The sequence below is a fragment of the Terrapene carolina genome, unplaced genomic scaffold, assembly GCF_002925995.2.
Source record: "Terrapene carolina triunguis isolate 2854851 unplaced genomic scaffold, T_m_triunguis-2.0 Scaffold67, whole genome shotgun sequence".
In the NCBI taxonomy this organism is placed as follows: Eukaryota; Metazoa; Chordata; order Testudines; family Emydidae; genus Terrapene; species Terrapene triunguis.
This window is the reverse complement of record NW_020664418.1, coordinates 18,342,542-18,358,208: the sequence shown is the minus strand read 5'-3', so window position 1 is coordinate 18,358,208 and position 15,667 is coordinate 18,342,542. Positions and strand designations below refer to the sequence as shown.

The window sequence follows — 15,667 nt, the reverse complement described above, 5'->3', positions numbered from 1 at the left end:
GGGGAGGGGGCAGCAGCCTTCGCTGGAGGGGGATGTTCTGTGTTGAATTGCATCATGCTGTGTAAATTACTGGTGCTCCATTTAGAATCCCCCGTCTCCCTCTGCAGTGTTAGCCAGCTCAGAGGGGCTACATGCAGGGTGGGCTTAGGATAGATGGACAGGGTTGGAGCTGGTGACATGACAGCAATGAGCCAGTTATGCTGCTTGTGTTTGCGCAGGGTGGAGTGATGGAGAGGCCTTAGAGATGAGATTTGGTTGGTTAGTTTTCCCATGAATCTCAGCCTTTAAGAGGTTTTAGCTAACTGTGGCATCTTCTGCCCACCCTCGCCACCATAGGCCCCGTCTCCCTAATAGAAAAGTGTAGCATAGTGGAAAGCAACTGGAAATTGCTGATATTGCAGTGTAGATCTCTCCAAATCCATGTGGGACTATACGGAATAGGGAATATAGTGCATGGCTAGGAATTGCATATTATACTGTCAGTACAGTTGTGGAATGATGGCAAACTGTAGTGTGCCTCTGCAGGCTGTATCTCCGCTATGAAAGCTTGGTCTTTGAGCAGTCTAATATGGCAGGTCTGCTGCACACTGAGAGAGAGCTCCGTAGCCTCTTGGTGGGTTGAAGTATGTTTATTATTCTTTGTGAATTCTGAGGGGTTTTTCCCGTGATGACTGTTCCTTTTGTATCATTTTTTGCTGATATGTGGATGGGCTGGATTGAATTTAGGTGCTGCTGGGATCTGAGGTCTGTGTGAGAAGCTGTATTCCCCACCACAGGAACTTTGGTCATTTTATTTTAGATTGTTCAGTTAATATTACAAAGATATTTGTACTTGGGTGAACAGAATACAAACCTTACAAAGTGCTATATTATAAATGTAAATAACAATAAAACATTTACAAATCAAATTACATCACATTTTAGATCAAATATATGTCCCATTTCATTTAAAATATCTGTCCTTTGGCTTAAGTAATGCTGTCTGTAACACATTCTTGCTGATAATGCTGTTCCCATAAATTTTCATTCTTCTGTTGTAACTCTGCTAAGCTATATAAAATGTGGATATATCTATTAAACAAACTAAGCAATTCCTTCATTAACTCAGTGACTTCTAATGACTGCATTTAAACCCCAGTCTTTCTTACATTGATCACGCAGCTCGGAAAGAATTCTGCCTCATTCATTTGTTCTGGAGTGATAGTACAGTTTGTATAAACATTAAACATCTTCTGTTTAGTATCTATGCAAAGTTAACTTGCAGATATTGCATCCTTTACCAGATAATCTTTTTAATTCCATCTCTAATGACCCAATGAAGATAAATACCAATCAGGAAAACTACACATTAGAAATTTTAGATTTTGGAGTATTAATAATTTTACTTTACTTGATGTTGGTTTTAATAAATCTAACTCTCTATAGGGTAACAATTTGGAACCACTATTGTAACATAGTAATGGATTGAAGGTTCCTTGCCTCTGCTTACATCTTGCGTGCATAGTTGTTGCACAGTAATTATTGTACTGTAACAAAAATTATTCTAAACATTTAGATTAAGCACTTAATTGTACCACCGATGATGTAAAAGGAATTGGAGGGGGAACCAAGCTGATCTTCTTAAGAGTTCATAGACTGGCTTCAGCTTGATGCAGCACAGCAGTAGTCTGCTCTAAATGTTCTGAGTCACAACTGACTTCATTTTCCTGTGTTTGATTTCACAGCTCTGCCTTTCACTGCTGTTGTGGTAAAGCTAGGCAGTTTCTCTGAGTAATGCTTGTTGTGATTCTGGTTAGGAGGAAATGGCTCTTGTTATGCTTGTTCGGGGATAAGGGAGGGACGCTTATTTAAGGTTTTAGTGTTTGTTCACTTGAACCTTGGCTGAGATTTTGTAGGAAGCTTGGTATGCAGTGACTGCATTCTGCATTAGGCATGTCAGCCAGCTTACGCATTCTGTGCTCACTCAACTAAACCACAGATTCTCCAACTCTATGATGTGTTCCGTACTGTTGAGAGTTTTGCATAGACACTGCCCCTTCTGTTCATGACTTTAGAAACCACCACCCATCCCACTCAGTCACATAATATCTTGGTGGTAACTGCATCAGTTGCTTACAGGAGAATAATATGTAATGGATTTTTAACTTAGTGAAACTTAAAGGACCATAACTTCAGAGAATGCAGCTCTCTGCAGACCATGGTTTGGGAACTTCTGAACTAATCCTATGAAGGGTTGTGTAGCTATCTGTTACTGTGATGATGTGTCACACTTATTGTGGGGCACGATGTGTGTCCCCCACTTCATTTGGGGCTGGGTTCTTTGAGTCTTATGATGTATTCATACAGATTCCTCCTGACTTTCCTTGAATTATTACATCCTTTAGCTTACTGGTAACTTATAAAAACCTGCTTACCTGACTGCTGTTGGCTTCCTACAGCCTAGCTAGCAGTGAAGTACTGATTGCTTCTTGTGTGAGCAACATCTTTCTGCTACTGCTTCCATTGTACTTCTGAGACTCTAAAGAGCTTCCATGGTCAGTAGGGTGTCTGAGTCCAAATGTAATGAGAAGAATTATGCCTCAAATACATTTCTTCACTCAAATGTTGCAAGATTACCCAGAGTGGAGGTTGAAACCGCTCCATACAATTCTAAACACCGTTCCGTAGCCCAGCCTAGGGATGGGGGATACATCCCTGTTATTTTAAAGAGCTTGTGCCATTACTGCAGGAGGCTTATGGAGAACACTCAGCCTGGGAATGAAACCCTTTACTTGAGAGAAGAGATCCAGTTGACAGTGTTAAGAGAATTGATGGGTCTGGTGTCTGAAGAAAATCTGCCCAGAACTTTTGTCCAAAAACTACTGAATCTCTTAGATGCCAAAAAAGTGTGTTGTAAAACCATGTTTTCGCAGTCCAAGATTCTAGTATGTTGTGCATCATTTATGATGATCAGTTCAAACTGACGCAACTGTTCAAACTGCAAACCTACTCAATGCAAACCACGGTTACTTCCAAGTCCAAATATGCCTGTGTCTCCCCCATGGGTGTGAATGTCACATCCCTTCTTAATCTACCATGCAACAAACAAACCTGTACAAATGGAGTGACAGATTGATAACCAATAACCCCAAAGGGGAAGGGCGGGAGTGATTGCGCAACCTTGAAGGAAGGATCAAGAGAGAACCCCTCCATCTGCTACTGTTCCCTTTTAGGTTGCTCCAAGTTAGCCAGCCAATTCAAGTGCTTGAAAGAAGTGCTTGGCCTTAACCAGTAGCAGCCTCCATAACCACATAGGTTCACAATTGGTCAGCAGTTGCAGTGGCTTGGCACAAGTGTGACTCTGCCCCACCCTGCAATATGGGCTAGCCATGAAGGTCCAACCCTGCTTGCTGCACAGTAGTGAGAGTTACTGCCCGTCCCTTGTCAGAACTGCTCAAGAGGCAAGAATCAAGTACATGTACAATTATTGCTTGGTGTTCAGCACTCCTTTGCATTGTTTAAAAAAAACAAGGAATTTTGCTTTTAAATCTAAAGTTTTTAAAAAAAAAATTGGACAAGAGAAGTGGGAAGTTTAGAATTCTGCCAGTTGTACACATGTGCGTAACACAAGCTGTGTCTTTGAGATCATATTGCACTCTGATCTAAACTAATTGCTTAGCTTGTCTAGACCAGTTCGCTCCAGGCTTCCAGAGATGTGTGGCTAGTACAGCCAAAGTATTAGAAATTGCACAAACAAGTGTATCCTGTAAGATATTAAGTAACAGGCTATTCCTTTGATTTGAATGTTGGAACTACTTTGAGCCAATATGTCAGAAATAAAGATGCAGTCTCTTTAAATTGTCTGAATATTTTTGTGTTAAGGGGATACCAGCAACAAGATGCCCATGAATTCATGCGTTACCTGTTGGACCATCTACATTTGGAACTCCAAGGAGGCTTTAATGGTGTTTCTCGCTCGGTAATTTTGCAAGAAAATTCAGGTCTCTCTGCAAGCAACAAATGTTGCATGTAAGATACTGTTTTAATTACTTCAACAACTTACCATCATGGTGGGGCTCCATGCATGAATCAAAGTATCCCAGGGGAGTGAACTACCCTATGGCATCATTATTTTGTATATTTAAACAAATATCTAAAGAAATAAGCTAAAGTAGCATCACACTGTGGAGCCACTTAGTCAAAGCACCCAAGTCTTAGTGTGTCTTGGATCGATTTTTTTTTCCATAGTAGTTATGGGAATTGGTCAAAATAAATAAAATAGTTTATCTGGTGGCTGTGAATGTGACGCTTTGATTCAGTGTCTCTCAAAATAAAAACAATCCCATTTTTTTTGTATACAACTGTCTTGAGTTCAGGCTAAACAAAATTACACACTGATCAATGGCATGTTAATTACAAATGGGCAACAGGTTTTTTTACATGAGTGGAACAGGAAGTGGCAGTACATTCAAGATTTGCCATAACTGGATTTTTTTTTAGCAATACAACATTCTGTATTTGTATCTCACCTAAGAGATACCCTTGAAGCAGCTGCTGCTTTAATTTGCCTTTGATAATGTTGTAGGGTTTCCCTTCAGTTTTCCTATCATTCCCTGTTTTGAAAGTGAAGCACTTTTGGATGCCTTTCAAATCTTTTGGTCTGGAAATGCTGACACTTCCTGATTATTTTTTCTAAGTGTGCTCTGCTAGATTGAAAACAGCACTGAGACCAAAACATTTATTTTGCTTTAGGCAGGAATGTTAACAGTCAGTTCAGCCTGGATTTTGGTCACTGGGCAGACTCCCTATGTTAGAACTCTCAGATAATCCTATCTGTCCTGATCTATGCAGGAAAAGGGATTACAAGTTAAACAGGCCTGAGCAGGGCAGGTGAGTACTGCATAGGCTTGATTACAGTATGTTACTAGTGTTCTACGACCCACTTTTAGTTAACTCTGTAAATATAGCGGTTGTGCCTGAAGTCACTGGTCTTACAGGGCTAGGAGTGTGCTGTTTAGTATAAAATGACTTTAGTCATTACATTTCTTGGTTCATGCAAAACACATGCACCACAATCAACTGTATCTAAAAACCCTGTTAGACATGAATACAGAATGTTGCAGGGTTGGTTTTAGAGTATCTGGCCAAAAACCTTGCAATCCTCAGCTGATCTGAGCCTGGAAAAATTCTGAGGCTTGAACGGCAGCTTTGCCTGAAAAAAAGATTTGCCCCAATGAGACCAGTGTACAGATAGTGCTGTAAACTTGCCTTATATGAAATATTGACAGTTTATTAATCAGGTCTGAAGGAGGTGGCTTGTAATCTCGCGGTGCAGGTTTTCTGCAGCCCGGCACGTGGTTGGAAACCTGACCATATAAACTAGCAAATTATTCTGGTTTCCTGTAATGTTAATTACTTTGAAACATTTGTTTTCATTAAGAACATTGCAAAATGTGGCAGTGTTAGGAATTTACACTAGAATGTTTTAAAAGGTCAGTGTCCCCAGTTGTTACTTATTTCTATTGTCCTTCATCTTTCTCACCACCTCCACCATTGTAATGGCTTCCAGGGGTAAGCTCAGGAGAAAGCAGTGCTCCTGGCAGTTAGCCTGATGTTTTGTATCAGACAAGCACAAGTTGATTGGGTGGGTTTTTCTCTTGCCTCAGCAGAAAAACGGTTGTTTCTTTCTTCATCTAGTAGTACATTATGGAAACACATCTCATAGTGCATATAGTAGAGCTGCTTTGGCCTGATTGATTTAGCAGTCTAGCTAAGAATCTTCTCCTATTTTGGAGCTTTTAAAACAAAAAGATTACTGTAAGTGCCTTATGAATGAACAAAGAAACAATGACATATTTAGCATGTTCTTGCAAGGTAAATGTCTTTCTGGAGGTGACTAAATGGGAGGAAACCTGCTTTAAAAAGCCCTAAAGATGTGCAGTAAAAAGTAGGGAGCAGGTTCAAAGAGAAAATACACCCTAGTTCACCTAGCTTGAGAGACAGCTATCACATAGAAAACTGCTCTTAAAAATAACATCCGTGTAATGTTAAAATCGTATGCGCTCTGAAGAGAATGAACTGTATATAAACATAACCTTTACAAAGATTTGGGATGCTTATCTAGTTTTTCCATTGAAGATCTGTTTGAGACCTGCATAGGGTATAGATTCCTGTTCCTTCTAGGTTTCCAATATCTTTGCTGTATTAACATTTGCTCCATGGAATCTAGTGATGAGTGAAAGGGCCATGTAAATGAACCCAATCCTTGTTTGTTACACCCAGACCAAATTGCCTGATTGTTTTTGACATGTTATAAGCAATAAAATATTTCACATGCTAAAATGCAGCCTAAAACAGAAATTCTGATGCGTTTCTTTCCTTCATGGTGGTTTGTTTAGAAATGGAGCCTCTACTGTTGTCACAGCTATATTTGGAGGCATTCTTCAAAATGAAGTAAACTGCTTAATATGTGGGACTGAATCTAGAAAGTTTGATCCATTCCTAGGTAAGGTATCTTTCTCTTTCAAAGTATTGGCTACCACATTAAAGCTCTGAATCTTCATGTATCTGACACATGTGATGGGGCTGAGATTTTACAATGTAAAACTTCAGTAAGAACTAAGTTTTTATTTTGATCTAAGAAATTCAATTGTATTTTTTCTTTCCTAGACCTTTCACTAGATATTCCAAGTCAGTTCAGAAATAAACGTACTAAGAATCAAGAAAATGGACCAATGTGCACACTACGGGGTAAGAGTTCGTGGTGAGTGAAATCTTGGCCTCACTGAAATCAATAGGTTTTCAACTGATTTCAGTGAGCCAGGATTTCACCCAGAATGTTTGTAAATGTGATTACTGCAACCATATCCCACTCAGTTCTTTATCTGGAACTGATAGTGCCTTTGGGGAGAGGGAGATTTTATTTCTTGAGTTAGAGCCCAAAATTAACTATTTTCAGAATTACATGGATCCAGTTTAAGATTGACTTTCACTGAAGCAGAGATATAAGGTTGAGAGAGAAGAAATCAAAATATTAGTGGACTATAAAATGGCTGGATTACAAGCCCGGGCTCCTGAATTCCTTTGTCTAGCACCAGCAGTGCAAGCGTCACCCACCACCTCATCAGTGTGCTTCAGAAATGATCTGTAAGGGTTAGTGGGTCCGTGTCTGTTCAATTCTTGGCCTTTATGAAGAGATTGCCTACAAAGAGTAACTGCCCACTAAAAACCAGCCAGAACTCATCTCTTGGTCTCTTATTGGTGCTTCTGAATTCTCTTCCTTTTAGATTGTCTTCGCAGTTTTACAGACTTGGAAGAACTCGATGAGACAGAGCTCTATATGTGCCACAAATGTAAAAAGAAACAGAAATCCACCAAAAAATTCTGGATTCAGAAACTACCAAAGGTTAGTGCAAATATCAGTGTGTGGTGAAACTTTAAAGGAAATTAATAACTTGACCAATGACATATGTAACCATAATCAAACACTTAACCTAATGAACTCTCTTTCATGTTTAATACTATAGGTGCTATGCTTACACTTGAAACGATTTCACTGGACAGAATATCTGAGAAACAAGGTTGATACATATGTAGAATTTCCCCTCCGGGACCTAGACATGAAATGCTACTTGTTAGAGGTACAGAGACTCTTACTGATGTATACACTGGAAATTTATTCTGTTTTATCGTATGTTATGGAACATAGAAGGTGTCAGTTGACTTCTTAAAAGCTGTTTTCTCTTTGAACTGCAGCCGGAGAACAGTGGCCCAGAAAGCTGTCTATATGATCTTGCAGCTGTTGTTGTACATCATGGTTCAGGGTAAGTATGCTCAGTGAGTACCTGGGGTGAAGTACTGGCCTTATTGAAGGCAGCGGCCAAACTCCTGTTGACTTCCTTGGGGTCAGGACTTCACCCCTAATGTGCATGTCGGTTCTGTTAGCAGCTGTGCTAACATGGAAATAAAAAGCAGCTTTATATTCCAATGGGGACTTTTACCAAAAATGTTAATTGTTCAAAATATCAGAGGTCTCCTGCTGTGAATCTCCACTCTTGTCCCCTGAGTAATAGATGGAAATCTGAAACTTATTGAAAATGAGGCTAGTCCCTTTGCTTCTTTCAAATTGGAAAGTAAAGTCATTCCGGAAAGTATTTAAACTGAATGAGAGGTCCTGTGGCCATAAAAACTGACATTTCACTTAGCCACTAACAACTAAATTTCAATGTTTCTTGTTTGTTTGTTCAACTTGAAAGCACATGCAGGTTTATGCGAAGGGAAAGTGCTCATCTAGAACAATGTAGACTTTAGACTGGCAGACTGACAGCAGTGGTCCTCTCCCACAGGAGTGAAGCTTCAAACTGAGAGCCAACTGGGATCCTCTGGAGTTGGACAGTAATTGTATTTTGAATTAAAGATATTTTGCAGCCTTTGATGGATCCTTTGAGAGTCAGGAGTAGTGACATGATGACTTTCTTCTTCCAGGATATTATTGTGTAATCAAGTCCCAAGATTGAGGGATGGTGGGACAATTCTTTAGAAGAAACTACGCTGTTTTCTAATAGTGGGAGTTTCATAGATTCATAGATTCTAGGACTGGAAGGGACCTCGAGAGGTCATCGAGTCCAGTCCCCTGCCCGCATGGCAGGACCAAATGTTGTCACTAGAACTCACTGTTCTATCTCAGTTGAATTGAGGGTGTTTTCAGCAAACATATATTTGAAAACGTTCACTCTAGCAGGCTGCCCGCATTGCTTTCTGCCAAAGATGAGTGGTCTGAATCTGTAGTAGCACTAAATCAAACACTGTGACTTTCAAATGGAGTCTTCAGTAGCACCACCACAGAAGGCCCATGGCAGCGGCTTCAAAACTCAGAGAAAACAAAACGTAGTTGTAATGGACATCTGTGTAACCTGGACATGATTGGAATGAATTAGATGGGTGTGAACTATGATGATATATAAGATACAGCTGTTAGCCATGCAAGTGGGAGATGGCCTTGTCTTGAGGCAGCATGGGTAATGAAACTTGGCTGTTTTCTGGTTCTTAATTATATGTACAAGGATCCAAGACATGGGATCTGTATAAAAACTGCAGTTAGTTTCCATCTTATGTTCATTGTGATGACACTTTCCCTGTGTTCTTGGTTTGAAATCATGGTAACTCAAACAGGATTCAGCTAGAACTAGTTGGAAGGAATTCTGAATATAAAATTAAATGACAGAACATGGTAAAACTCAAATTTTATTTCTGTTTGTAAGCTGATGATTACTTTATCTTAAATGCTACTGAACCTGATCTTACAGAGGCAAAACTTGCATTGAAGTTCACTGGGAGTTTTGCTTGCAAAAGGACTTGGGGACTTGGATTATGCTAAAACTTTGATAGATACCTTTTATGAAGTCCCAAAAAGGAAGCAATTGTCTGCATGTGGTTGGTATCAAATCTTGACACTATTAAAGATGCTTTTGCATGGAATATCTTTCTTACCCTTTAAAACACCTTTGGGTTTAAGCTAACAATTATGGAGGCTGTTCAGTCCCCCCCCCCCCCCCCCAACCTGGGTGAAGCCTTGTGATAGAATATAGTCTATTAGCGCTTGCCCTGTTTTTGTCCTGTACAGCGGAGAATGCGGTGCTAAATTTCCTTTTGTTGATCCCACTTTGTGTGTCTCATTTGCTTTCAGCGTTGGCTCTGGACATTACACAGCCTATGCAACTCATGAAGGTCGCTGGTTCCATTTCAATGACAGTACTGTAACTCTGACCGACGAGGAGACCGTGGTAAAGGCAAAGGCCTACATCCTCTTCTATGTGGACCGGCAGGCCAAATCTGGATCTGATAAACTTTAATACCTCCTTTTAATCCTCACTTATCAAGTCCTTCGGACAAAACATTTCCAATTCTCCATAAATACTTGATCCAAGACTATTAATTTCATTGTGCACTTTTCAACTTCCTCGTGTGGGTTTTAGTTTTGTTGTGTCAATGGTAGCAGTTGACTTATTGAACTTGGACACAAACTAACTTTTTTTTTTTAGTTCTACCAGAAAACCTCAGCAGATATTTTGATTTGCTGCTTTAGTTGTGATAACTCAATTTTTATATATATAGTTTCATGAACTACTTAGTTATTTGATTTTTATATTAATGTTTTCAGTTCTCACTTTCTAAAGGCACATTTACATCAGAGAAGCGTTGTATCCTCTTTATAAGCAAGAGAAATGTGTTCCTGATTATGAAGAGCAATAGAATTTCATGCTGCTCTCACAGCTGTTATGTAGATAAGATTGAATCACTTTTAAATCAAGGAATTGCTTGCACATACTGTTTGCCCCAGTGCAAGAAACTTAACAGTGACCTCTGAACAATCACTCTTTGCCTGCAGAAGAGATGAGATGTGGCATCATTAAGTAGACTGGGTAATTGCTGCTATCAGTGTGTATCAAGGCTGCTGTCTTTCAGGACTCCTTGTAAATAAATAGTTGATTCAGTTGTATTTGTACTGCAAATTCAAGTGTTTCTCATTTGTACTTTTTCCCCTACAAAAGAGACATTTAAATTATTACCCTAATCATATACGTGTCTTTATACGTGTCTTGGGATTTTAATTTACTTTTTTTAAACTGAAATGGAATTGCTAGGGTGATGTCTCAATTTTTAGCATTTATCCCAAAGTTTGATAGCAAGCACTTGCTTTTGAAGCTAGCAGGCTCCATGGAATTGGGCCACTGTCCCTTTTATATCCTAAAATGAGAGTTCAATGTAGGGGCTTCACACAGGAGAGGTTTTTGTCTCAATATAAGTCCCATTTGCCCACATCCCCTTTCAGCTTGATTAAAAACCACCAGTCTCCGTTTAGGACTGAAAGGCAGGTTTGTCATGGGTTTGGAGATAGACTTTGCATGGCATGTTGTTGTACCTAATCCAGACACAGGCTCAAACTGGTAGGGAAGATGTATTCAAATCTATATGCAGGGATATTACAGTTCATGCAAATTGTGGAGCTAACACTGCCCCTTTAGGTGAGCATATACCCTCACTAACTGCAGTATTTAATTAGTAGTTCAACATTTCTCATGGTCTCTTGACCAAAAGAGGCCAGATATTATTTCTGAAGTTGAAATGTAAGACATCTGTTTATATTAAACCTCTTATCAGCTTAATGGAAGAAGAATTCAGTGTTAGCAGCTGGAATTTCAGCTGTTCTGGTACTGCTGAGAGAGAAGAGCCCAGTATAGATTGAATGACACTGAACTCAGCTTTGCCTACTGCCTTTCACCACACTCCCATAAGCTCAAAAGTTTGTGGGAAGGCTGGAGCTCTCTGCCTGCCAAGTCAGCTAGCCCACCAGACTCCTCTTACTCGTAATATATTCCCAAACAGGTGTGTTTATATTTAACTGAGTAAAAACATCTGCCTTCCCCTGGTTACATCTCCTTGAAGGGCCATGTTAGTCAGCAGGTAGATGTAGGATGCATTTCAGTATTAGTTGACTAAGCACCAGTACTCCTGACTGGGGGGAACCTGATAATTGCAAAAAAAAAAAGTTTTAATTACCTGGTGGATCCATCTCAGATATCGTTTAAAAAGTAATTGGCTTTGTATAAAACTGCAGAAATATTCAATATTGCTAAATTGTGTATGAAAATATGTAAACTATACACTTAATAGTGACTATCACTTGATATGTTAAGTGACAGATATACCAGGATGTCTTTATTTTGTTGTTGAACAATAAATAGATTATTCATTGCTTCAAACTGTAGCCCTCAGCTTGTTAACTACTGTTTTCGGACCTTTGCAGCTAGAGCCTATGTTCTGATCAGAACCAGCAGCTGTTATCACATTTAAACACAATAAAAAGGTAATTGGCAGAATTCATTATTATTTTTTCACCACTAACTGATGGCAATTCAGGATGTAATTTTGGGGATTAAACCTTAGGCCACTGGCAGTTGAGCCAGCGCTATATGCTACTTAAATTGCTCTAGAATTTAATAGATGTGTTGAGAAATACAATCATGACACGATCTGGTCAATTTATTTAACTCGTAGTGAATTTAGTGCATATTATTCAGCCACCCAGTGATGTAAATGTGCCTTTTTGTATTTTTAGGAACTTGTTTGTAAACTTCATCAACATTATTCCCTTTATTTTAAAGGCGACTGTTTCTCTCTTGAGTCATCAACTTTTTTGCCCAATTATTGTCTTACACTTGTCCTCTCAATACCATTTTCCATGTATCATAACTGAATTGTCTTAGCCAATGGCAATACATCATATTCTGTTTAGGACATGGCCAGCAGAACACCATGCAGTTGTCATAGTTTGTTCTTGAAGCAGTTTCTGATACAACTCAGCCATATGCGTCTACGGGACAAGTACACTGTAAATCCTTTCCTAATGTAGCTTAATCCCACTGCAAACACAGATGGACAGTATAAACAATTTTTTGTGGCAACACAAGTATTTCTCTTCCTGGTGGAGAACTTTCCTTATCCACTGTATTCTAGTCAGTGTCCCCCTCCCCCCCCACAAAAGGCAACTGAGCACTAAACCAGTACCCTATACTGCACCTGGCTTAGTATTAAATTTTTAACCTTACATATATATCCTATATTTATCGACTTTTTTTGAGCAGGGTGGGGGAAAAGGACATTTTAAGCCCAATCTGTTTCTTTTCTGTTATTCGCTGCTGATCTGACTTGCTTTCTGCAAGCAGATGGCCAGTACTCTACACCAAAAGAAAAAGGTTGTCCGGGTGTGTTGTTCATTGTTTAAAGTCGTGTCTACAACTGGAGATGCAGTTTATGTAAAACAAAATGGGGGAATTCCCAGTTGTTCAGTCCTGTGGCAGCAGATTGCATGGTGATTGATCCCATACAGTATGGTGGTGAGCTCCTACAAGGAGTACATTCAGAAGGTGCTTTTCCTAGTGATCATTGATGTCATGTGGAGTGAGTTTAAATCTTTTTCTTGATGGTGCAGGGCAGTGCGGACCTGTATCAAAAGCAGAAAGCCATTTGTAAGACTTGCTGAATGGATGGAAAGCATGAGACTTGTTCAAAAGTTTGCCTAATGCTATTTCATTACTGATGTGTCTGTATCTTACTAATGAGGTAATCAGCACCTTGAAAACTCTTGTTCCATTGTGCTTTAGAATATCCTCAAGTACTGTAGTGCCATAGATGTAACTGTTTACCATTAATGTGTAAGTTTCTGTGAGGACCATTGACTGTGCATTAATGGGGTGAATGCAAGTAACAACTCAATCATAAAATGTTTTTATGGAAAATGTGCCATTAAAGGCTCTCTTTAGAATGTGAAAAGCTTCCTATCCTGCCCCAGGTTCTCAGCATATTATTACGCGGTGTGAGTAAAACTGCTCTTTAGAATCTTGTGCAGGGGCAATAGAATCAGCTTCTTTACCTCCTGAAAAATAGCTGATGACAAAAGCATTTTTTCAAAACTTCTTTAGATATGTCTATTTGCTATTTAGCCTCTGACTTACTTGGGATCTGGCATGTTTACAGTGCACTTAACTTCCACCGGGCATATACATTTATACCAAAAGGAATACACCATGTGCATGGCCCTGACCGTATACAGTTCTGCACAGAGTTATCACAAAAGCAAAAACCCTTTATCAGCAGGTGCTGTTTGTTCACAAGTAAAAGCAGTGTGTGGGGCAACATTCCTTCCCCCCCTTTCCTTAACTACTGTTACTGTAAAACCACAGAATAGATGGCAAAGATGTCACATCCTCCTGTTTTGAAATGCCTCTTATTAGTTGCTGGGCAAAAGCCCCCTTCTCATCCACCCCGAGCAACTGGCTCATGCTATGAAACAGGAATTATATACAAAGGCCTATATAGAAATTAACAATTCCTTGTGAAGAGGACACACACACACACCCAGTGCATGAGGCCTGGCCTATGCTAAAAGTTGTCACCCTCCTGCAGCACACATGTGAAAATTCCATACCCCTCCATGCCAACTTAACCCCAGATGTAGACAGCACTAGTCGGATGAAGAGGGGGTGTAGAGAAGGCCTAAGAACAGATTGAAATCCATAGCCTAAGGCTAGGTCTACACTACCCGCCTGAATCAGCGGGTAGAAATCAACCTCTCGGGGATCGAATTATTGCGTCCTGTCGGGACACGACAATCGATCCCCGAATCGACGCTCTTACTCCACCAGGTGGGAGTAAGCGCCGTCGACGGGAAGCCGCAGAGGTCGATTTTGCCACTGTCCTTACAGCAGGGTAAGTCGGCTGCGATACATCGCTATTCGTGTAGCTGCATTTGCGTATCTTAAATCAACCCCCCCCTGTAGTGAGGATGTAGCCTAAGTCTTGAAAGATCCTAACAGAAAGAGACAATTTCAAGGTGCCTCTAGGGAAAGGAGTTAAATGCAACTAAGCTCAATTCAAAGTGTAACTGTAGCCATATTACTTATTTACTGATTGTACTCAAATCCCAGAAGTTATTAGTGCCTATTAAACCCTGTGCAAACTGACAATTTAGGTTTAGCATAGCTGTGTTAGAGGAGAATAAGTAATTTATAATGGATTGAGATTCAGCTAGCTATGCAAAATTGCCATCTTTAGTATCAAACTCCACAATATATTTAGTCCTTTTCTATGGCCTTGCCACTGAAAACAGTCTTACCAGCTACCTGTTTTTCAAATTTCACTTCTCTCCTGTGAGCACTTCAGTAATTCAGGAGGACACTTTACAAAATCATGGTAGATTGGTCTCCACAAGAGGCTCAAAGTGCCTTCACTAACAAATCGTTGCTGGAAAAATATTGTAAATGGAGGTGGCACTACAGGGCCTCCCAGTTAGTGATTGGTCAGTGTGTCTCTGTTCAGCATCTTCCTTTCCAAATCCAACCATTGATATTATCTTCCCACAATCCTTTTGTTCAAGCCAACAGCAGCTTGGAGCTGGTGCCTGCTTAATTACCACCACATTTAGCAATGGTGCACTAATGAGTTAGACCATTTTTGCTGCAGCCCCCTCCACTATCAGAGATGTGCAGACCTAAGCCCCTTCTGATGGTAGAGCTGTTATTTTCATGCACCACTTTCTACCCTGCATGTAGACCCTTATGGGGGATAATGCATGAACAATGCTACCACACGTAGGCCTTTTCTCCATTGTTTCAGTAGCTAGGTGTTCACTTAGTGCTTTTGGAACAAAAAGGCTTGATAACTGACATAATGGCCTCCAATTACTTGTGGGCAAACTCCAAGGAGGCAAAAAAATTAGAAGTAATGTAAGGACATTTCTGATGACTAGCAGGAAAACCTTAACACAGCCTCATTCATTTTGTGCTGGGAAAGTCTCCTAAATGAAGCAGGAAGAGGCTCCAGTGCTGGATGTCTTTAAAAGCCAACTGGCCCATGTACTTATAAATACATTGAAAGGAACAATACTGCATTCAGAGAGACATAGGATTTTTTCTTCTATTAGAATATCAACAGCTACAATTGTGTGTAATCACACTGATTCCCTGTTCCTCACCCCAACCACCTCTTTTCAAAGACCTTTTGTGCTATACAAGTGAAAAAGATCTTGTTTAAAATCTACTGAAGTAAAGGCTGGGTCACACCTTCGAGTGAGGGTGCTGTTGCTGCCTAGTACCAACTGCAAACCCAACCCCAGACTTTTTGTTGTCAG

General features: G+C 40.0%; 1 protein-coding gene across 2 annotated transcripts in view; it reads left to right on the top strand.

Annotated features, from left to right (window-relative positions):
* USP3 (ubiquitin specific peptidase 3) overlaps positions 1–13,327 on the top strand; it is a 64,963-nt gene extending 51,636 nt beyond the window's left edge. For both annotated transcript variants that reach the window (XM_024200584.3, XM_024200585.3), the window contains 7 exons: positions 3,862–4,008; positions 6,378–6,484; positions 6,649–6,729; positions 7,266–7,384; positions 7,506–7,619; positions 7,735–7,802; positions 9,665–13,327. In XM_024200584.3, the coding sequence (XP_024056352.1) occupies positions 3,862–4,008; positions 6,378–6,484; positions 6,649–6,729; positions 7,266–7,384; positions 7,506–7,619; positions 7,735–7,802; positions 9,665–9,830 (802 nt within the window). In that variant the 3' untranslated portion in view covers positions 9,831–13,327. The remainder of the gene's footprint in view (positions 1–3,861; positions 4,009–6,377; positions 6,485–6,648; positions 6,730–7,265; positions 7,385–7,505; positions 7,620–7,734; positions 7,803–9,664) is intronic.
* The last annotated feature ends 2,340 nt before the right edge of the window (positions 13,328–15,667 follow it).